At 39.8% G+C, this 22,917-nt stretch overlaps 1 protein-coding gene across 1 annotated transcript in view; it reads left to right on the forward strand.

Moving 5' to 3' along the window:
• Positions 1–22,917, forward strand: part of herc2 (HECT and RLD domain containing E3 ubiquitin protein ligase 2) — an 85,101-nt gene that overhangs the window by 10,011 nt on the left and 52,173 nt on the right. The window contains exons 5-18 of the mRNA XM_051711761.1: positions 8,924–9,146; positions 9,244–9,344; positions 13,870–14,011; positions 15,269–15,379; positions 16,277–16,448; positions 16,723–16,896; positions 17,339–17,527; positions 18,464–18,615; positions 19,086–19,243; positions 19,346–19,459; positions 19,547–19,798; positions 20,067–20,260; positions 20,363–20,563; positions 21,103–21,331. Of these exons, the coding sequence (XP_051567721.1) occupies positions 8,924–9,146; positions 9,244–9,344; positions 13,870–14,011; positions 15,269–15,379; positions 16,277–16,448; positions 16,723–16,896; positions 17,339–17,527; positions 18,464–18,615; positions 19,086–19,243; positions 19,346–19,459; positions 19,547–19,798; positions 20,067–20,260; positions 20,363–20,563; positions 21,103–21,331 (2,412 nt within the window). The remainder of the gene's footprint in view (positions 1–8,923; positions 9,147–9,243; positions 9,345–13,869; positions 14,012–15,268; positions 15,380–16,276; positions 16,449–16,722; positions 16,897–17,338; positions 17,528–18,463; positions 18,616–19,085; positions 19,244–19,345; positions 19,460–19,546; positions 19,799–20,066; positions 20,261–20,362; positions 20,564–21,102; positions 21,332–22,917) is intronic.

Genomic DNA, 22,917 nt, shown 5'->3' on the forward strand with positions numbered 1-22,917 from the left:
AAAACTGTCCATCCGGATTGGTGGAAAATTGCACCTACGGGAACCATTAACGGTACTGGATGTTGTGAAAATCAGATGGTTCTGCTATTTAAAACATTTTTAAACCGTTCTGAACATGAACTGGTTCTCGGTACCCAACCTTAAAGAAATTCCTATGAAAAAAATTAATAGGGAAAAGCCAAGATGGTTGAAGAAGTGGGTGGGCACTGTCTGTTTGGACAACCAATGGGTACATTTTCTGGAATCTGTTTGTAAACAGTGATTGTTTTTGAATTTTCCTTGGGTGATGCTAGTGGTGCAGAAATTACACTTTTCAGCTTTAAAGTATAATAATTTCTGCACATCTAGTGTCAGCAAATGGAATTTCAAAATTAATGATTGCTTTCAAGCAGGTTTCCAGAACACTCACCCCATCTACCACTGGACGGACAAACCGATAGTCCTGCCCCAAACTCACACCACTGGTAAATGTTGCTGAATTGGGCTGGTTGGGATATTCAAATAAACGCAGGCCTGTCTCATGAAGCTTGTTTAACAAATTCAGAGTTTCGGAGTAGGTTTCAGGTTGACAAAACTAAACTAGAAATGTCATAAAATATTGATACAGCGATTATTGATCGTCAGGTTATTTTCTCAAATCTTGAGGCATCGATATATTAACATTTAATATATTTAAAGGGGGTGATATAACATTTACTGTACTTAATACAGAAGGACGTGTGATGTGGTGCAGGTGGCAGTCCAAAGTTGTGAATCTACTCGCCATACAAGTTACAAAGGTTTTTGTAAGTCTTCAAGAATTAACAAAGTGTTGTTAATGAGTTTGCAGGTGTATGAAACTGGTGTAACCGTGCAAACTGAATGACTGGAAATGGCGACGTTTATAATGCGACTTCTCTGTATGTATCCTTGAATAGGTTTCATTCAAGCTGTCAAACCACAAAAGACATACTTGTTACTAAAAATACATTGTGTAGGCAATATGAAAGGTACATATAAACAATATATCATCCAGTGATGGCTAGAGTTACCAAAAATACATTGTGTAGGCTATATGAAAGATACATATAAACAATATACAGTTGAAGTCAGAAGTTTACATACACTTGGGTAGAAGTTTTTAACCACTCCACAGATTTAATATCAACAAACTGTAGTTTTGGCAAGTCATTTTGGACATCTACTTTGTGCATGACACAAGTAATCTTTCCAACAATTGTTTACAGACAGATTGTTTCACTTTTAATTGACTATATCACAATTCCAGTGGGTCAGAAGTTTACATACACTAAGTTAACTGTGCCTGTAAACAGCTTGAAAATGACAATTAGACAATTAGCCAATTATCTTCTGATAGGTGTACTTAATTGGAGGTGTACCTGTGGATGTATTTTAAGGCCTACCTTCAAACTCCATGCCTCTTTGCTTGACATCATGGGAAAATAAAAATAAATCTGCCAAGAAATTTGTGGACCTCCACAGTCTGGTTCATCCTTGGGAGCAATTTCCAAATGCCTGAAGGTACCACGTTCATCTGTACAACAATAGTACACAAGTATAAACACCATGGGACCACACAGCCATCATACTGCTCAGGAAGGAGATGCATTCTGTCTCCTAGAGATGAACGTAGTTTGGTGCGAAAAGTGCAAATCAATCCCAGAACAACAGCAAAGGTCCTTGTGAATATGCTGGAGGAAACAGTTAGACAAGTATCTATATCCACAGTAAAGCAAGTCCTGTATCGACATAACCTGAAAGGCTGCTGCTCAGCAAGGAAGAAGCCAATGCTCCAAAACAGCCATAAAAAAGCCAGACTACAGTTTGCAAGTGCACATGGGGACAAAGATCTTACTTTTTGGAGAAATGTCCTCTGGTCTAATGAAACAAAAATTGAACTGTTTGGCCATAATGACCATCATTATGTTTGGAGGAAAAAGGGTGTGGCTTGCAAGCTGAAGAACACCATCCCAACTGTGAAGCATGGGGGTGGCAGCATCATGTTGTGGGGGTGCTTTGCTGCAGGAGGGACTGGTGCACTTCACAAAATAGATGGCATCATGAGGAAGGGAAATGATGTGGATATATTGATGCAACATCTCAAGACATCAGCCAGGAAGTTCAAGCTCAATCGCAAATGGGTCTTCCAAATGAACAGTGACCCCAAGCATACCTCCAAAGTTGTGGCAAAATGGCTTAAGGACAACAAAGTCAAGGTATTGGAGTGGCCATCACAAAGCCCTGACCTCAATCCGATAGAAAATGTGTGGGTAGAACTGAAAAATCGTGTGTGAGCAAGATGGCCTACAAACCTGACTCGGTTACACCAGTTCTGTCTGGAGGAATGGGCCAAAATTCCAGCAACTTATTGTGAAAAGCTTGTGGAAGGCTACCTAAAATGTTTGACCCAAGTTACAATTAAAAGGCAATGCTACCAAATACTAACAAAGTGTATGTGAACTTCTGAACCACTGAGTATGTAATGTAAGAAATAAAAGCTGATATAAATAATTCTCTCTAGTATTATTCTGACGTTTCACATTCTTAAAATAGTGATCCTAACTGACCTAAGACAGGGAATATTTTCTATGATTAAAAGTCAGAAATTGAGTTTAAATGTATTTGGCTAAGGTGTATGTAAATTTCTGACTTCAACTGTATCATCCAGTGAAGATTAGAGTAAATAATCTATGTCCTTTGATAATGATTTGGGTCATTTTGTGGAAAATTATGTGAGTTACGCTCCGTGGTGCTGCAGAAATGTGAGCAGCCTCCCGAGTCGTTGGGTGCCTCCAACATAGAAATTATTTTTTCTAAGTTTTGAATCAGCCAGATGTGCCTGGTGTGTGTGACCCTCTTTAAGTTAACCTGCCGCTCACACTTTACCAAATGTGTGTTGAGAAATGTGTATGAAGGGACAAAAACTGTTGTTCAACGATTAGTCTTATATCTGAAAAGAATGACGATATACTGTATGTGTATATACTAATATATATATACATACATACAGTATATCTCAATTATCATTGGGAAAATTTTCTGATTATTGATGCGTGAAAAAGGCCAAGCCTAAACTAGACAGATCCAAACCGGTTTCACAGTGGTCTCACAATGCTCGCTATAAACCTTCTCTGTCAACTCAGAGTTTGATCCTGAGTTTATGATTAAACCTGAAGCATGTACAGAGGAATGAGTGACATTTGCCCCAAACAGCCAGTCTTGTGGAGCATGGGGAAAGTCAGAACGATTTACTTCTTGCAAGAGATTCAGCCTGTTTACTTCTCCACTGAAAATGAAGAGATCATTATGAAAACAAGAAGAATTTAAACATTCACACAGTGAGAAGGAACACTGCTGCTGACGCAGATGCTTGATGAATGCATTTGAATATTAAAAACTCTTATTTTTGGTTGTTTTTTTTCCCCCCAAAACCTATTGAATGCCTTCAGAAGAGTTGAATATGACGCACAAGCCCAAATGTGGACAACTTTTATGACACTTTTAGGTCTTTTATTAAGCTTTAAAGTGAGGAACTGCTGACTGCCATTGTGATGAACAGACACACTAGAATATTCATTAAATATTTTTCCCATTTTCCCTTTTGGTGCTCCATGTAAGAAATAAAATCATAGGGGTTTAAAACCGCATTAAGTAGAGTCAATTATGAGAGAATTTTGAGTGAACTAATCCTTTAAGTTAAATGTGAAGTTTGAACTGAAGGAGCCTCTTTTAGGACATTACAAGTACTGATAATGCCACCAACCAAACACTAGACGCAATATTGAATTGCAGGAAATGAAAGAATGCCAGTCCTCTTTAGCTCTGCTGTGGGAGCCTGTTTAAAGAAATAAAATGTCAGGCAGTGTTGTGGAAAGAAAGAACGTCTCTCCCCTTCTCTTATCTTTGTCTCGCATGCTCAAGCCCTTTCTCTTTCTCACTCACACTCGCGCTGTAACCTCTTGTAAAGACTGCCCTGCTTCAGGCCCTGTGAGGGTTATGCAGCTTGGCTTACATAAGGCTTAAGTGGATTTTAGATCGGCTATTTTAATTCACCCTGTCTGCATGTATGAGGCTTTTATCCAGGACAGGACAGAAGTGAATGCATGTACATCTACAACAACAGTCATCTAGAGCTAGACAAAGCATAATGAATGAATGCAGTTCAAGGACTCATGTTGCAGGAAGCAAAGTATGTTATAAATCTGCCATTAAATATGGAGCTTTGTGGCTCTTAGTCCATGCCTGTTATGTTTTGAGGCCATCTATATGCTAGTATATGCTATATGCATTAGGGCTGAAATGATTAGTCGACGTTATCGACAACGTCAACAAAAACTTGTCAAATTTTCGTTGTCAAATAATCGTTTGATCTCATTAGATGAGATCACATTAAACTCTAATGATGGTGTACGAGAGTATCACTGCAGCACACGCCTGACTGAGGAGAGGAAAAATTACACAGCTCACAGTCCAGATGCACTCTAAACTTTCCAAACAGCTTCAGGTGATATAGATCGCAAAGTATGAGGGAATTTTAATGCAAAAATACAAAATAAGTAAATACAGAAGCACTCTCGTTGTGGAATAAGTGGAGCTGGAGCTGGAGCTCCCCTGAAGCAAAACTTGCTTGTCAAACCTCTTTAAAGAAAACACCCCTGCGTTTCATCTTAAATGCAGTTCCCTTATGACTCAGTACATTTGACATTGCGTTTGCTAACACATATGTGGAGTGTCCTTCCACACGACCTAGTTAAATCCTCTCTACAATAATGGCAATATTCTAATATTGGGTATGGTGTTTGAGTCCCACCCTTTTAGGCGTGAAGCTGTTCGCTATAAAAGCAGGCGAACAGCAAACACCATTCCTCAGAATTTTCTTCGTTCAAGACAGCGATTCATCTCTCATCTAGAAGCCCTCTATTGCTTCGCTGTTGACTACACGAGTCTGCGGGTGGGATCTTCACGGCAACGAGAAGACATTCCCCTGCAGTGTTCCAGGGAACATCACTCTGCCTCGCCACTTGACGCTTCGTTGGTGAATTGGCCGCTTCAACATCCTGATTCCCCGCAGCGCTTCGGCAGGAGTTGTGTATCCTTATAAGCAATTGTATATTGTTAAAACTGAAAAAAAACATTACCACTGAAGTCATTTCATTTTCATGTGCATTGCAGTAACTCTCCACTGTCTGGCTGCTCTAGCACCATAGACAGCGTCAGCCTTCTACCAACAGGGTGTTATGCTGGGTCAAGTTTCAGAAAGAAAGTGCTGACCACAAATGCGTCCACAAACACAGGTTGGGGTGTGGTGTGTAATGGACGCCTGACTTTTGACACCTGGAAACAGGTGCAAATGGCCATGACATGTCAACCGCCTAGAGCTACTGGCTGTCTTTCTAGCTTTGAGAGCTTTTCATTCCGATATTGTGAACCACCACATTCTGATTCGTTCAGACAACACAACAGTAGTAGTGGTGTGTATATGTCGCCATGTCGTGCTGGCCCACGTATGGCCGGCGAAACACAAGTATGCTCTTCCCCCGGTGTGTCTCCTTCATTCTGTCATCAGAAAAGTCCAAGTGGACATGGAAACAGTTCTGTTAATTGTGCCAAAATGGCCCAATCAGTCCTGGTTTCTGAAGATGGTAGAAATACTGGACGGGCCTCCATGGGAAATACAGCTGAAGAAAGATCTTCTCTCTTAAACACAAGGCATGGTTTGGCATCCCCAGCCAAAACTGCGAAGCCTACATGTGTGGTCTTTGAACGGAGTGCGCTAAACGTGGCAGAACTGACACATTCAGTTATGAACACCATTTTACAGGCCAGAGCGCCATTCACGAGACGCCTCTACATGCTAAAATGGAATGTGTTTACTGATTGTTGTCTTTCACATGGCAAAGACCCAGTAAACTGCCCCATACACGAAATTCTCATATTTCTTCAAGAGCGATTAGACGCAGGACGTCAACACGCTAAGTTTATGTGGTGACTATATCTGCGTATCACGCACCTGAAGCCGGCGCCGCTACAGGCAAACATGATTTAATCATAAAGTTCCTTAGAGGAGCAAGACGATTAAATCCACCTCGGCCAGCTGCAGTCCCGACTTGGGACCTAACTTTGGTCCTTAAAGCGCTCGCAGGGCCCCCCTTGATTTGTGCATGCTCTCCATTAAGACCGCACTACTGCTGGCTCTGGCCTCAGTAAAACAGGTCGGTGACTTACATGCACTATCAGTTGACAATTCATGTCTGGAGTTTGGCCCCGGTCTTCCAAAGCCACTGTCAAACCAGAAAAGGCTATGTGCCTAAGGTTCTAATCATGCCCTTCAGAGCACAGGTGGTTCACCTTTAAGCCTTCTTCCCTCCTCCATTTAATTCAGATGAGGAACAATCCTTGCATTTTTATGCCCCGTGCAGGTGCTACACGCATACGTTGAGTGCACCCGCCAGTTCAGACTGTCTGATCAGCTCTTTGTGTGCTATGGAGGATGCACGAAAGAAATGTCCATCTCCAAGCAAAGACTTTCTCACTGGATCGTTGATGCAATTGCCCTGGCTTATGAGTCGCAGTGTAAGATTTGCCCAATTGGTGTTAAAGCATGCTCAACTAGAGGCATGGCCTCCATGGGCATGGACGAACAGTGTGTCTTTACAAGACATGTTTTGCAGCAGGATGGTATTCTGAAAACATATTCGCAAGGTTTTACAACCTAGACATAACGTCTCTCTCTTCACAATTCCTCTCTGTTTAGAGCGCTTGGCATTTCGTTTGCCAAACATATACTTATGCCCCTACCTTTAAGTATGGGCTCCCCATCATTTTACACAACCGCCTGCATCAGGCCATTGTAATTTACCATAAAGTCACAAGCACTTTTATTATAAATAAACTCCCTTTCCGCCTGGATTCGTGAAGGGGTTAAGTCATACTATATGACCATAGTTCATATATTAATTCTGAGTGCTCCCCTCCTGGCCCAACATGAGGGTCACTCACTTGCAGCATACTCATGTCGGTCGCTGGCCCGCGGGACTGCGGTGTCATGTTTCCTCTCTGGAAGGTTATATCGTGCAGTGCGGTGTGATGGGATTCTGTTCCCCATATACGTTAGCAAATGCAATGTCAAGTGTACTGAGTCATAAGGGAACATCTCAGTTATGGGTTCTCAGGGAACCGAGGGTAGGTACGTAACCGAGACATTATATTTAATGCATTATGGCTTTATTAAAGTTCAAATAATACAGAAGCAGATGATGTAAATAACTACATACTCCGAAACTGGCATTTCTCTGTGTGGTCAGCACCTCTTCTATGAGTGCTAAGGGGGAGAGATTTAAACTGCACCCGGCTGAGGCACACTCTGTCGTGGGGACGCTCATCCCTCGCGCATGCACACTTAATGCAGCTAGTTTATAATGTGATGGCTCGCGACTTATTGAATCGTAATATATGTCACTGTGCATTTCTTATCGTGAAGAAAATTGGCAATATGTGGCTTTATTTATGAGAGAGTTTGTTTTTTTGTGAGTTAAAGATGGATTAAGGTGAACAGAAAGGTGAGAGAGGGTAGTCTTCGCCCCATTATACACTGCAACAAAATACGTTTTTGATTTGTTTTTGTTTTGGCTTATTTTCTAATATAAATATCTAAAACTCTAAAACAACATACATTTTCTTTAGCAGCTATACTGCAGAAGAAAAATTTTTTTTATCTGTGAATGTTGAAAATAAAATTAAAAATACAAATATTTTAAAATATCTAAAAATCCCTTAAGAAAGATGCATTCCCCTGAGAAGCAGCATATAAGATATTTAGACATGCTTTTAGAGAAAAGATCTTGAATATAAGTATATTTTGTCTTTACTGCACTCGCAGAAGTATAACCAAGTGAAAAAATACACTTATTTAAGATGCATTCTCTTAAAGCAAGTCTAAATATCTTATGTTGCTTCTCAAGTAAATGTATCTTGTTTTAAGGATTTTTAGACTATTTTAAATGTAAAACAAGACAAAATCACTTGATAATAGGAATTTTTGCAGTGAATTTCTTTACTGAATTAAACAACCTTAATTCAGTGAATGTCATTTAGAGGTATTTTTAAAAGATGATTTCGTCCTCTTTATTGTTAGTAAGCACATTTGATACAACCTTTTAAGTCGGGGCACAAGCAGAATAATCGGTTAAGAGCTAATGATTAATCGGTGTAATAATCGCAGAATAGTCAATTAATCATTCTAATAATCATTAGATTAATTGATTATCAAAATAATCGTTAGTTGTGGCCCTAATATTCATCTCTGTTAATATATGCCAGCCTCATTGTTGTCCTTAACCCGTATGACTTCCTTCGGTGAAACACAAATGGAGATGTTACACCCCATCTACACGTGGTGCATCCGTTGATCCGACGCAACGACTGGAGGCTGTCTACATTGGACGCGTCGAAGTGAACGTTCAAAACCATTTATTTGTGTTGTTGGTAGTAGTAGCGCCAGCTTGTGCAGTGCAAAATTGAACGGGACACCCGTTTACTGTCTGCACGACACGACGCGCTGCAACGGATGCTTCCAGTATAGACAGCATCATTGATTAAAATGAGTTCTATTGCTTTTGATGCGACGTGCCACCCACATCCTGTGTAGACAGGGTGTTAGGCAGAATGTTAACCTCAGCCATTCACCATTCACTTTTACTGAATCTTTTTTTCCATACAATGAAATTGAATGGTGACTGAGGATAACATTCTGCCTGGAGCAACATTTGGGAAAGTAAATGATGAAAGAATTGTAATTTTTTGAGTAAACTATCCTTTTTTAATGAGGGACAAATTACCAAGTGCAATATTGTAATAGATATTCCTTCATTCTGGAGTGAAACATAAAAGCATGGAAATGGTTTTTTGTTCATTATTTGGACAGAGCCTGGGGAGCTGAAGGACTGTCTGATGGCTCTGGTAGATGACCAACAGAAGATGTCTTCACAGACAGCTAAGAGCACCCTCTCTGCCCTACGTCTCAGCCAGCGACTGGTGATCCTTGAGCGCTACCTCATCTCCCTCACCCACAGCATGATGGAAGAGAAGTACAAAGTGCGCTGGAAGAGCCCCCCCAGCCCTCCACTGTCTGCTGTCGATAACAAAAGGTATAAGAAAAGGTTGTCAGGAAAACAAGATGTCAGTGATGGTTGATTACAAATTAGCAAAAATTATGAGGCAAACATGATGTTTCTGTGTCCTCAGTGCTCGGCCAGTCAGTAAAGGAGTGGAGGGTTTGGCCAGGGTGGGATCAAGAGCAGCTCTTTCCTTTGCCTTTGCCTTCCTCCGCAGAGCCTGGAGATCAGGTGAGCTGACTATGTGGGATTCTTGCACATTACACAGATATTCAACATTCACAATGTATCCTCAAAGATTTTGATGGCCATTTGCTTTTTAATTGCCCGTTAAATTTCCTAAAGAGCATGCCATTAGGGTAGTTTCTTGACACTTCCTTGTCTCGGAACTTGCGAGTATGAGAGCTTTAAGACATGTTTTATTTGCATCTCTCACTTGAACCTTAGTAGCAAATGTGTTGTTAGAGTTGGTAAGTTTGATTCATTTCCCTGAATCCGTTCAAACTCTCCTTTGCAAATGAATAGATTCCAAATTTAATGATTTGTTTGCGTCATGACTCACGGATATCTCAGTGTGGCATTTTTTTTTTGTGTAAAATGTTTTAGTAAAAATGTATGTCGGTTAATATTGCTATTTATTACTTTGTTGTTATAATTTGCTTTAGGGTTGCACAATTAATCGAAATAAAATCAAAATCGCAATATGACCTTGTACGATTATTAATCCACAAATGGCTGGCATTTAATTTAATAAATAAATAGTTTGGTCACATTGCTCTGTCCTGTCTGTATTGTTGTGGTGCATCACTACAGTGTTTTCAAAACAGTTTTGTGCTCCACAACTCCATTTCATGCTCAGAGTAACAGTAACAGATGTGCTACGAGTTCGGTTCCATTTACTTATGTGCACTGAGCTCGTCGTTTTTTTAAGCTCTACAGATTCATTTCAGTTTCAATTGTGCTTCATTCCAAATATGTTTGGTTGCTACAAGTTAATAAACAAATACAAATAATACACCCCATGGCACCGGGTGTTTGTGGACAAAGGAGGAAAACACATTATACAGCTGTTCTGAATTCCGCAACAACAAACTCATGCCATTGTCTGCCTAAATAAAAGCTTGATGGTTTAGAACTCGTTGATTTAAATGGATCGGATTGCAATGCCCTGTGCAAGTTAAGATAAAATATATTACTATTGTATATTAAGAATTATTATAATAATTATAATCAATGTAATATTATAATATTACAGTAATATAATCTTCAAGTTGACTGGGTTCCAAAAAATAAAGTGGACAGGTACAATGTAAATATTAAGAAGAATATTTTTTTTTTGCTGTTTCACTGCTTTATTTGTTTTGCAGTTTAAATCGCAATCACAATATTTTTCAAAATCATTGTAATATGACTTTTTGTCCAAATCGTGCAGGCCTAATTTGTTTCATATAAATTGTAAATTATTAAATCTTTTTCTCTATTTCATTGTGTTCAATTAGTAAAAAATTGTGAGAAAACATGCACTGATTATTTAAAACTGGATTTTTAAAAATCTATTTTACTTGCACATTTTGAATCTCCTTGGCAACAATGGCTGTTTTGTCAATGATGGGTCTTCCCTAGCCATTTCAGAAATAGTAACAGATTGATTAAATCTCATCAAAAATATTTAGATTTTTTTAGCTATATTACTCCACATCCGATATCCATAAAAGGCTGTTGTGATAGCTGCCCTTCTATTTATAAAGTTTAATGGCATTCTGAGCTGTATTTCTTAGAGTTCCCAAACTTGAAAATCGAATTCTTGGAAATAGTGGTTTCAGGATCTAATTTAAGCAGAGGATTTGCTGCTGTTTGCAACTATTTCCTATGTCACCTGAACCTCTGATTGTTCTGTGGCTCATATGATGTAAGATACAAAGATTACTGCTATCACCTGTTCTGAAATCCTTCTAATGTAAAGGTCACAGAAGCTTTGACCGTGTGAATATTGCTCCATAATCCCCATCACAGTTATGCAAATTGCTTTGCTACTCCCACCCACAGTGAAACGGTATGCAAATACAGAATATTGTGTTGGAATCCATAATGCAGGTCTTCAAAACCAGGGGCCAGATTCACAAAAATGTTCTTAAGAAAAAAATTAAAGTTATTAGGAACATTCTTATGAACGTAAGAAGTGCAGTTCTTGAAAAATTCTTAAAAGGTTCTCAAATATTTTCTTAAGAACATCTTAAGAAAAAAATTAAGAATAAAAAGCTTTGACATGGTCTGATCAGCATGGTCATGGAGTTGCCTTGTTTAATAGCTTATAACATATTCAGTACTTCAGCACTGGTAAATCATAACGATAAATGTATCTTAACTTTTTTTTTTTAAGTAGCAAGCACCTCACGAAAAAGTTTTTTGAATGTAAAGTGCGTGCGATGTGTTAGTTTAACAAAACTACCCGTCATAGGAGAATTTGCTTGGTGGTAACCATTTGATAACTTTTAATTTGACATGGAGGAAAGGAAAAGAAAGGAAACAAAAACTTCCGTAGACAAGAGCTGGATGTTCGGGTTGAGGAAATTACTTTTAAGGGAAAAGATCTCCTTGAGAAGTAAGAGGCAGGTAAATGGGAAAGGGTGGCGGACTCTGTCTCCGCTGTGCCCAATTCCAATAGGGATGTGGATGGGGGGTGAAAAAGGAAGTCTCAGCTTACTAATGTTATAATTATTATGTTTCTATGAACTTTAAAGATCACGGAGCGAGCATGCTATGCAGCACATCCTTTTGAATAAGCATGATTGGTCACCACATTAAGAAGCTTCAAAACATTTGTTTAAATTTGGTGATAACATTTACATGGTTTGAAAGCTGAAAATAAAAATATAATTAAACACAAAACAGTCAAAAATGTTTTTTGGTCTAAAATCACATTTCTACGTAAACAGCCCATTGCGACTTCAGACTCGACATGAAAAATCCAGTAAATTCATTAAACATCTGACCTTTTAGAATTTAAGACAACTGTGAGGTTATCCTAACTTTATGATGTTATTAACAATGATTTTTAAGAACATTTGTTTCGAGAATTTAAATGCTTATGTTTTTTTGGGAATACAAAATATTCTTAACTTTTTTTGTTAAATAGAGTAGATAGTAGATAAGAAGAAATTTCGTTTTTGAATCCGGCCCCAGGTTCTTGGAAATGATTGATAGAAACAGCCATAAGCATGAAGCATATGAAAGCAGCCAATGGTTTTACTGATCTATTGATCCTGTATATAGCATATTAATGCTATATACAGCATATTCTCTGAATTGACTAGAAGTTCTTGTCAAACCTTCCCATTATACCTGAATTTTATCAATTGGAGCACGTTGGGGGCCTGTGTAGCTCAGCTAGTAAAGACGCTGACAACCACCCCTGGAGTCGCGAGTTTGAATCCAGGGCGTGCTGAGTGACTCCAGCCAGGTCTCCTAAGCAACCAAATTGGCCCGGTTGCTAGGGAGGGTAGAGTCACATGGGGTAACCTCGTGGTTGCTATAATGTGGTTCGCTCTCGGTGGGGCGCGTGGTGAGTTGTCCGTGGATGCCGCGGTGGATGGCGTGAATCCTCCACACGTGCTATGTCTCCGCAGTAATGTGCTCAACAAGCCATGTGATAAGATGTACGACTTGACAGTCTCAGACGCGGAGGCAACTGAGATTTGTCCTCCGCCACCCGGATTGAGGTGAGTCACTACGCCACCACGAGGACTTAGAGCACATTGGAAATTGGGCGTGCCAAAAAGGGGAGGGAAAAAAAAACAAAAAACAATTGGAACATGTTGATTCAAATAAGTACTCGACTTAATTTGCATGTGAAACATTATTTTCCTGTTGGGTAGTTCTTCAGCTCATTTTGGAAACGGTGGTACAAAAGGTTAACTTTGCAGTTTGAACTGGAGCTGACAGCAAACGTGAGGAGAATTTCTTGCTCTTTAATGGTTGTTGCTGAAACCCTGAGCCTGATCAGAAGGTTACACACTGGTGAGAGATCTAGATGTGATGTGTTTTGATATTGAGAGCAATTCGGCCCAATGTCCTGAGGGAATGGGTGGATACAGCTTCTCTGGCCCTGGAAAGAAAAGGCCTTCCCACTGTTTTTACAAGTGCCCAAACTTCTCAGATGAACTTGGAATAGTAGTTTATAAAAGACATGATTTTAAACTAAGTTTTAATTTCCCATTTGATATTGTAATGTTTTGTTATATTTTTATAATGTTACAAAAAAATCTGACAAGTGTCAGAGTTTATGAAAAGACTAATAAGGGTAATTAAAGAAGGTCTTAACCTTTACCTGTCATAAAATCACTTGATCTAGCTCTGCATGTCTGATTTAAAGGGATAGTTCACCCAATTTTTCTCAAATTAATTTACTCCCTCATGTCATCCTAGATGTGTATGTGTAACTTTCTTCTGCCGAAGAAAAATAACTTAAATATTGATCGGTTTCCCACCCACACCTATCATATAACTTCTGAAGACAGGGATTTAACCACTGGAGTCATATGGATTACTTTTACGCTGCCTTTATGCTTTTGGAGCTTTAGAGTTTTGGTACCCATTCACTTACAACCTTTGTTTGTGTTCAGCAGAAGAAAGAAAGTCATACACATCTGGTATGGCATAAGGGTGGGTAAATGATGAGAGAAATTTTATTTTTGGGTGAACTATTCCTTTTAAAGGAAGCTGTTACAGTTGAGATGTTGTGTTTTTGCTGTTTCAGGCGATGATGCAGACCTGTGCAGTGAGTTATTGCAAGAGTCTCTAGATGCTCTACGAGCTCTCCCTGAAGCCACTCTGTTTGATGAGAGCACTGTGTCGCCCGTCTGGCTAGAGGTGGTCGAGAGGGCTACCAAATTCCTCAGGTTTACCATTCTTCTCTATGCCTGATTGCAAAAAAAAGTAGTAATATTATTCAGAAGTAGTACTTGCATTTCCCATGTAAAGGCCCGTTCACACCAAGAACTATATCTATAAAGTTTTAAAAATCGTTCTAACTCTAAGAGAATAGCTGAGTCCACACCACAACTATAACATTAACGTACCTGAGGAACGATATTGTTTGGATCATTTTCAGAGTGATTTTCTTCTAGCTGATGAACGATAAAAACATTGACAGCCAATCAAAATCCATCCAACTTTAAAGGGCTCGCGCCACAACAAGGACTCATAACATTCAATATAACACACTCCAGCACTGGATTGCCACTTGCAACACACACAAACAAAATGGAAACTCCTGATCAAGAACCGGCAATGTTCCTTCTGCATTCTTCTTCAGTATTAACGGAGATGAGATAATGAAAAGCTAATGCAAGCTGGATGTATTCAGCGCTAATGTCGTCGACATTGTCTTGTATCTGTCTGCTTTTATTTTATTTTTTTGCGAAACGTAGAGCAGTAGCAGTTCATCTACATCCATTTTCTTGACTGTGAACATAACTGCAGCGCGCACTTAGAAAAAGCAGAACATTATCGTCCGTTGGTGTGGATGCTAATATAGTTATCAGTACAGTTAATGTTATAGCTATCATTCTTGATGTGAACGGGCCTTAATAACGTTTTTTTTTTTTTTTTTTTTTTCCTTCCCAATTTGGAATGCCCAATTCCCAATGTGCTTTAAGTCCTCGTGGTTGTGTAGTGACTCGCGTCAATCCGGGTGGTGGAGGACGAATCTCAGTTGCCTCCGCATCTGAGACCGTCAGTCCGCGCATCTTATCACATGGCTTGTTGAGCGCGTTATCACGGAGACAAAGCGTGTGTGGAGGCTTCACGCTATTCTCCGCAGCATCTACGCACAACTCACCACGTGCCCCACCGAGAGCGAACCACATTATAGCGACCATGAGGAGGTTACCCCATGTGACTCTACCCTCCCTAGCAACCGGGCCAATTTGGTTGCTTAGGAGACCTGGCTGGAGTCACTCAGCACACCCTGGATTTGAACTCACGATTCCAGAAGTGGTAGTCAGCGTCTTTACTCGCTGAGCTAAACAGGCCCCTAGAATGTTTTGTTTTAATAAAGCTAATTGGTTGTTTGAAGATGTTGTCATACATCTTTATAATCCAGACTTATAATTCAATACTGTTGAAGCTCATTTGATATTTGTGATTTTGTTCAGTGATATTCATGGAAGTGGCAGTGGTAAAGCACCCAGTAACATTCCCCTGCAGGATCAGCACTTGGCCCTGGCCATCCTACTGGAGCTGGCAGTACAGCGAGGAACTCTCAGGTACCTGGAGTCCTGCTTTCACTCAATCAGACCTTGGTCCAAAATTAACTTTTTCCACACCTGTCAATGCCTGGTGAATTGAGAAATTACCTGTCATAAATAATTTGGTAACACCTTCAATAATACAACAAGTGTTGTATTCATTAACTCATTAGTTAACATGAACTAGCAGTGAACAATGTTCATTTTAACATATACCAATACATTTTTAAGATTAAAAGTTGTATACGTTAACATTAGTTAATGTAGTATGAACTTAAAATGAACAGTTGTGTTTTTATAAATTAACATTAACCAAAATTAATAACTGCTGTTAAAAATATCGTTCATTGTTATGTTAATTCATGATACCTAATGCATTTACTAATGTAACAAATACACCAAAAATTCTTAGTGGTCATTCTTATAAATCAAATTATTTGTAAGCAAAAGAAATGTGTTATTTTGTTAAAATTATTTTTTCTGTCTCATTTACTGATTAACTTTTTCCTTATATTTTGTGTCATGCACCACATTAATATACTGCCCAGTCTTTTGATGAAATCATGAATTGGCTCCTTGTTTTCCTTGTGGTGGCTAAATGCCAGGAATTTATCTTCTGGGATTCTGAAAATGAAAGTGTGGGAAAACTTTTCTGGTGAAACTTATTATGGTAAATTGTGTAATGCAAAGTGAGATGCACGACTGTCACTGCTTACATCATTTACATCTGCTAGGGGCAGACTTTTATTAGAAAAAAAAAGAAGTTACAAACCAGCTGGTAAAACTGGCCAATGCTTATTTTGGGCCCTGCTTGTAAACTTCTTAGAGTATTGTTAAATGGGACCCTTTGGATAGACCAGAACTATTCATCAACACTCTCTCTGAGTCCTGCTCTTGCATGTTGTTGTCCTGTAGTCAGCTGCTGTCTGCGGTTCTGCTGCTTCTACGGCTTTGGGACAGTGGAACCAGAGAGATGGATAATGAGCGCTCCACTCAGGGCACCAGTGCCCCCTTACTGCCCCTCCTGCAGCGCTTCCACAACATCCACAGCAGTAAGGAGGAATCTGTTCCTGAGGAGGAGATCGAGGTGAGATCAAAACTCTGAACAAATTAATGCAGATTTCCCTTAAATAAAGGACTGTTTTGGTACTGGGATGGTATCATATGGTAATATCATGGTATTTTGTATATATAATGGTACTGAATGATTACCATGTTCATGTACCATGGTATTTACATGGTTCTCCAAGGTTATCAAGGATAGTACTTTTTTTGTTAGTGTTATGTCTTTGGTGCTAGTTGTTCGCGATGCTGTATATTTATTAATTTGTCCCTTTTAATGTCTTGCTACTCATTCACAGATCCTTTCGGCCCCTCTGAGCCCAAACGAGAGTTTCCTATGCTATCTCACCCTGCCTCAAGACAATGACCTGGCCATTGACCTGCAACAGACAGCTGTCGTTGTCATGGCACACTTGGACCGCCTGGCAACCCCCTGCAGTCCCCCGCAGTGCAGCTCACCCACCTCTAATAAGGTACTGCAGCATGCTTCTTCATCCATGCACTTACAGTTATTTGTAGTAACACACCTGTAATAACAGTGGCTCAGTACTATTCATTTAATGTCGAAACATTTATTTATTTAAAAAAAAAAATTTAAATCCTAAAACCATTATTTCCAGGTTTAAATTAGAATGTGACTTTAGAGCTCCACTGTATTTCCTTTTTTATTCATTCATGCATCTTAATAATACTACCTGGTAGCACAGTGACCCACTTTTTTGTATTCGTTTTAAATGAAGCTGCTCTACAACTGTAGAGCGCACTGTCTCTTGTGGCAGCCCGAGGAATCCCAATTTAAATGCAGTCATGATTGTGTTTCTGTGCTTTCAGTACTCTGTAATCCCTCCAGGAGAATAATCAGATCGTTCTTGGCAGATCCATGTTTTTCATTCTTGCATCTTTTTCCAATTCCAGGGTACATTGCAGGAGGTAATTGGTTGGGGTCTGCTTGGATGGAAGCCTTACGCTAATGTGAATGGACCAATCCAATGCAAGGCACTGTCAAACCTGGGTGTCACTCAGATCGTCTGCTCCGAGAAGGGTTTCCTCATTCTGACCATCACTGGTGCTGTCTACATGCAAAATTACAAAAGCACCACCCTAGTAAGCCCCTCTTTTTGTTAGCTGACTGTTATATTAAAGAAATATTTTGTGTTCAATACAAGTTACGCTCAGTCGACGGCATTTGCGGCATAATATTGATTACCACAAAAAAAATGTCGTTCATCCTTTTCTTTAAAAAAAAAAAAAAAAAAAAAAAGCACAAAAATCTGGGCTTCAGTGATGCACTTACAATGGAAGTGAATGGGGCCAAGCTGTAAACGTTAAAATACTCACTGTTTCAAAAGTATAGCCACAAGCAATATGCATGTTAACATGATTTTAGTGTGATAAAATCACTTCTTAACCTTTTCTGTGTAAAGTTATAGCCAATTTTACAACTTTGTTGTCATGACGATGTAATGTCAACAAGCCCTACAGCCCTAAAAAGACTGTAAAAATTCATTTAAACCACTTTAAGCCTCAAATAATACACACGTTTTAACAGAAGAATTAATGTAAGTGCTCTTATAAAAATATAAGTTTCACATTTCTGTGTTTAAACCCTCCAGAAATTGGCCCCATTCTCCTCTATTTTAAGTACCTCACTGTAGCCTTGATTTTTGCTTTTTTTAAAGAAAAGGATGGACGAGTCTGAATAAATTTTTGTGGTAATCGGCATTCAGTCTGGTGGAAGTTAGAATGGCTAAAGTCAGAATATTCCTTAAACAGGTCTTACAGGGTGTTTTTTTTTTTTTTTTTTTTGGTTTGTCTTTTGGTCTGGTTTGTTGTTTGTTTTTTTTTGTTTTCTTCTTTGGTTTAATTTTGTTTTCCAAAAATGGGTTGATAGGGAGTTCTCCTTGTTGTTTGGCTTTTGCTGACCCAGTAGACCTTAATTTCTCTCTTTGAGTTACTACTTGTGTTTATTGTTTGGCAAACTAAGCTAAATACAAGCTTTTTCTTCTGTAGCATCTAACCAAAGTTCTGTATTCCCATCAGTCCCCTATGCTAGTCCATGCACTGTCATCCAGGAAAATAATAAAGCTTGCAGCACATCCAGATGGGCAGCACTACTTAGCTCTTTCAGTCAATGGGGAGGTGTTCTCCTGGGGCTGCGGAGATGGAGGCAGACTGGGACATGGAGACGCGACGTAAGAACTCCACACAAACATCATCAAACATGCAATATTATTTCTCAGACTCCATAAAGGCCTATAGCTTAAAAAAGCAAATAACATTGTTGCTGTTTAATTATAAATTAGTATTACAGTAACAAAAAGGTACCAGGAAGAACCATGGTATTGGCATGTTTTTGGGCATGTACCATGGTAATACCATGGGATAAGAATGTACTGTAATGTACATCAAAGTACCATGTTATTACCATCTGATACCATCACTGTACCATGGTACTGCTGCAGTACTTTTTGTAGGGAAAATGAAAAATCTCCTCCACTCACTTTTATATGTAAAGGGGATTGTCATACAGTCTCAAAGAAATGATGCTAAAGCATATAATGCTATATGTAGAAGAGCAGTAGAGTAATGTATCTATATTACAGAAATATACATGTTTGCTGCAAAAGGTGTAATTATATTTCATCTCCTACTATCTCTGCAGGTATTTGGAGGAGCCCACCATGATTGCAGCATTCTCTGGGAGACCGACAGGGAAGCAGGTTTTACACATTGCATGTGGCAGCACTTACAGTGCAGCCATCACAGCTGATGGAGAGCTATACACATGGGGCCGAGGAAACTATGGCAGGCTAGGCCACGGTAACATCTGTAACCACAACTACAGAACTGCTTTAAAAACCAAGTAAATCCATAGCACCCTTACTAAGCACAAAAAATGAAGTGTGTATTTTTGTCTGAAAGGCTCCAGTGAGGACCAGACCACCCCTATGCTGGTGACTGCTCTGAAGGGGCTTAAGGTGATAGATGTAGCCTGTGGCAGCGGAGATGCTCAGACCCTCGCTGTGACTGAGAATGGTAGGACTTCTCAAAAAGGCACTTTATCAGTGAACTTATGTTGATGAGTTGATGATATGATAGTCTTCTTTATGACTCGCTCTTTAGGTCAAGTGTGGTCGTGGGGTGATGGCGACTATGGTAAGCTCGGCCGTGGGGGCAGCGATGGCTGTAAGACACCAAAACTCGTGGAAAAGCTACAAGATTTGGATATTGTTAAAGTGTGCTGCGGGAGCCAGTTCTCTGTAGCGCTTACTAAAGATGGACAGGTCTACACCTGGGGCAAAGGAGACAACCAAAGACTCGGCCATGGAACTGACGAACACGTCCGCTATCCCAAACTGCTAGACAGTCTACAAGGTTCAGAGTTTTTAATTGTTTTCAATGGTTTTGTTTTAAAATTTGGGGTTTCCAAAGTTTGAAGTCAATATGAAATAAAAATTTACTTTTTTTTTTTTTTTACTTGTTCCACTTGGACATGCGTCACATAATGGAGGTAAAATGGGCTGTGAATAGCCTAACTTGGTTGTTAGTTTTCATCATCTTATCTACAAGTTTAGGATTTCAAATTGAGGGGATCAAAGTCTGAGTGGGGTTTGAATAAATGACAATTTCTCTGTCAATTCAGGTAAGAGGGTGGTGGATATAGCGGTGGGCTCTACACACTGCTTGGCCCTCACTGAGGAAGGGGAGGTGCACAGCTGGGGCAGCAATGATAAACTACAGCACTTTGACACGCTGTTCTCCAATAAGAAGCAGCCTAAAGCCCTGCCAGGCCTTAACTCTAAACACATAGTGGGCATCTCCTGTGGCCCAGGACAGGTATGATCATGTATCAGTGTTACCAGGAAGTGATGCGTCGGTTACTGTCTTTGACTGTGCATGTTAAGTGTATTTGAAACATTCTGTCTCACTCGCTCACAGAGTTTTTCATGGTCCTCGTGCTCTGAGTGGTCCGTGGGACTCCGTGTACCATTCGTGGTGGATGTGTGCACTATGACTTTTGAGCAGCTTGACCTGCTCCTGCGACAGGTCAGCGAGGGCATGGACGGCACCTCTGATTGGCCACCACCACAGGAAAAAGAATGCATGGTTGTGGCTGCACTCAACCTGCTCAGACTGCAGGTCAGCTGTCTAGATCTCCAGTCATTTTATTTGTTCTTTTTGTTTAAACAACAATATAGAGTGCAATTTTCATTCTAAAATAATAGTTTGAATGGCAACGCACAAATATGCTTAAAGGTATACTCAGTATTTTTTCCAACTTAAAGGTTTTAGACCTAAATAAATGTATACTACTTTTTAATGATTGTTTGATGAAGTAATGTACACTGATTTGAGACTCAAATCAGTCATGTAAGTGGCCAAAAAGACATTTTATTCATACCATAAATTACCCTCATACAGCTTTGTTGCGAAAATGACCAGCATCTCACCTTGATAAAATGGTTACCCCCCATTACCTGTGAATAGGGTATTTCTACAATGGAATTGGTGTGTGAAAACCTTTACAAGATGCTGCATCCACATCGATAGATGTCAGTGTAAAATTCAAGAAAACTGTCATATCGACCAGCGATAGAAATGTCAACTTGGAAAGCTAACTGATGTTATGACTGTTCATAAAGAATGTTTTTGTTACCGTGTGTTTTCTGTGTCTCCAGCTCCATGCAGCCATCAGTAACCAGGTTGACCCTGAGGAGGTGGGTCTGGGCTTGGGCAGTGGACTGCTGAATAACCTCAAGCAGACGGTGGTGACGCTGGCCAGCAACGCCGGGGTGTTGAATACTGTGCAGGCGGCCGCCCAGACCGTGCTCCAGAGTGGCTGGTCAGTGCTACTGCCCACTGCAGAGGAGAGAGCAAGAGCCCTGTCCTCACTGCTGCCCAATGCAGGTCAGTGCTGAACCTGAATTCTGGACTGTAAAAACAACTGGATCGCTTTGATGCTATTTTAATCACCTCTCTGTGAATATTCTGTGTTACTTGATGAATTCTCCAGAGCAGAGGTTTGCAATCTTTACAGACCCAGGAACCCCCAGTAAATAAAAGCTATTTTCTTGGTAACATATTATAAGAACCTTCATTATGAACATTACATGATGCTTAACAGGATGGTTAGATTGTTAGAAATTTGTAAATGGTTAGAAATGTGATAAACTTAGTATATGTTCTATATGTTTTATAAGCTGTATATTCTCCATGGACCTCTGGTTTAAAACCCTGGTTCTAGAGTAAAATTTAGTTTGCCATTTCTCCCATGTTGCTGCACGGTTAGTGGCCATTCACACAGGACATCATCTTGGGTTGGTCAGTGCTATTTTGCATTTCCAAGTAAACATGCAGTAAATGGACACATTTAAATGTCATGGTGACACGTTTTTTATAAAGCTCTGTGAAATGATGAATTAAAGGGGTCATGACATGAGGAATGACATTTTCCTTGACCTTTTGACATATAAGAGGTCATTGTACTATAAAGACATACTGTAAGTTTCAGAACTCAAAACTTCCTTCTCACAGCAAAAAGAGCATTTGTTGAAACCAAGCTGCCAAAATGACTCATACTTTTATACATTGTAATGTTACACTGTGGCAGTCATTAGCATCTGACCGCATCCACAACAACACATCAACGCCTACTTTACCTTATAACTTCCGTAGCCTCACCCAGTAGTGTTGAGAAGTGAGATGGCAAGAAGAGCGCAGGTCAGTCAAGAGCAGAGAGCCAATTATAACATTGGGCATTTACTGTTATGTCTTAAAGGAGAAGCAGCACCAAATCCGAGCGTATCTGACAGAGGGTCAGAAAGAGGGTGGAAAATTATCATGTTTTAGGAATACAGTGGCTAGAAAAAGTTTGAACTCTTTGGAGCTGGTTTTCTGCATTAATTGGTCAGAAATTGTGATCTCATCTTCATCAAAGTCACAAGTATAACACTATGGTGCTGAAGCTAACAACACACAAACCGTTATAATTTTTCATGTCTTTGTTTAACGGGATGTGTTCAATATTCACAGTAAGTGAGTGAACCCTTGGATTTAATAACAGGTTGATCCTCCTTTGGCAGCAATAACCTTAACCAAGCATTTCCGGTAGCTGCGGATTAGACGTGCACAATGTTCAGAAGGAATTTATACCATTCTTCCAAAAAAACTGCTTCAGCTCAGACATATTCTTACAATGTCTGCTGTGAACGTCATTTCACAGCATCTCTATTGCGTTTGGGCTCTGACTGAGCCACTCCAAAAGTTGGATTTTCTCTCTTTAAGCCATTCTGTAGTGAATTTAATTTGATGCTTAGGGTCATTGTCCTGCTGCATCACCCAACTTCTACTGAGCTTCAGCTGGTGCACAGCCACCCTGACATTATCTTGTATAAACTCATTTTTCCCTTGATGATGGCAAGCGGTTCAGGCCCCGAAGCAGCAAAGCAGTCCCAAAACATGATGCAGCCTGCACTGTACTTCACCGTTGGGAT

This window comes from Myxocyprinus asiaticus, chromosome 12, assembly GCF_019703515.2.
Source record: "Myxocyprinus asiaticus isolate MX2 ecotype Aquarium Trade chromosome 12, UBuf_Myxa_2, whole genome shotgun sequence".
NCBI lineage: Eukaryota > Metazoa > Chordata > Actinopteri > Cypriniformes > Catostomidae > Myxocyprinus > Myxocyprinus asiaticus.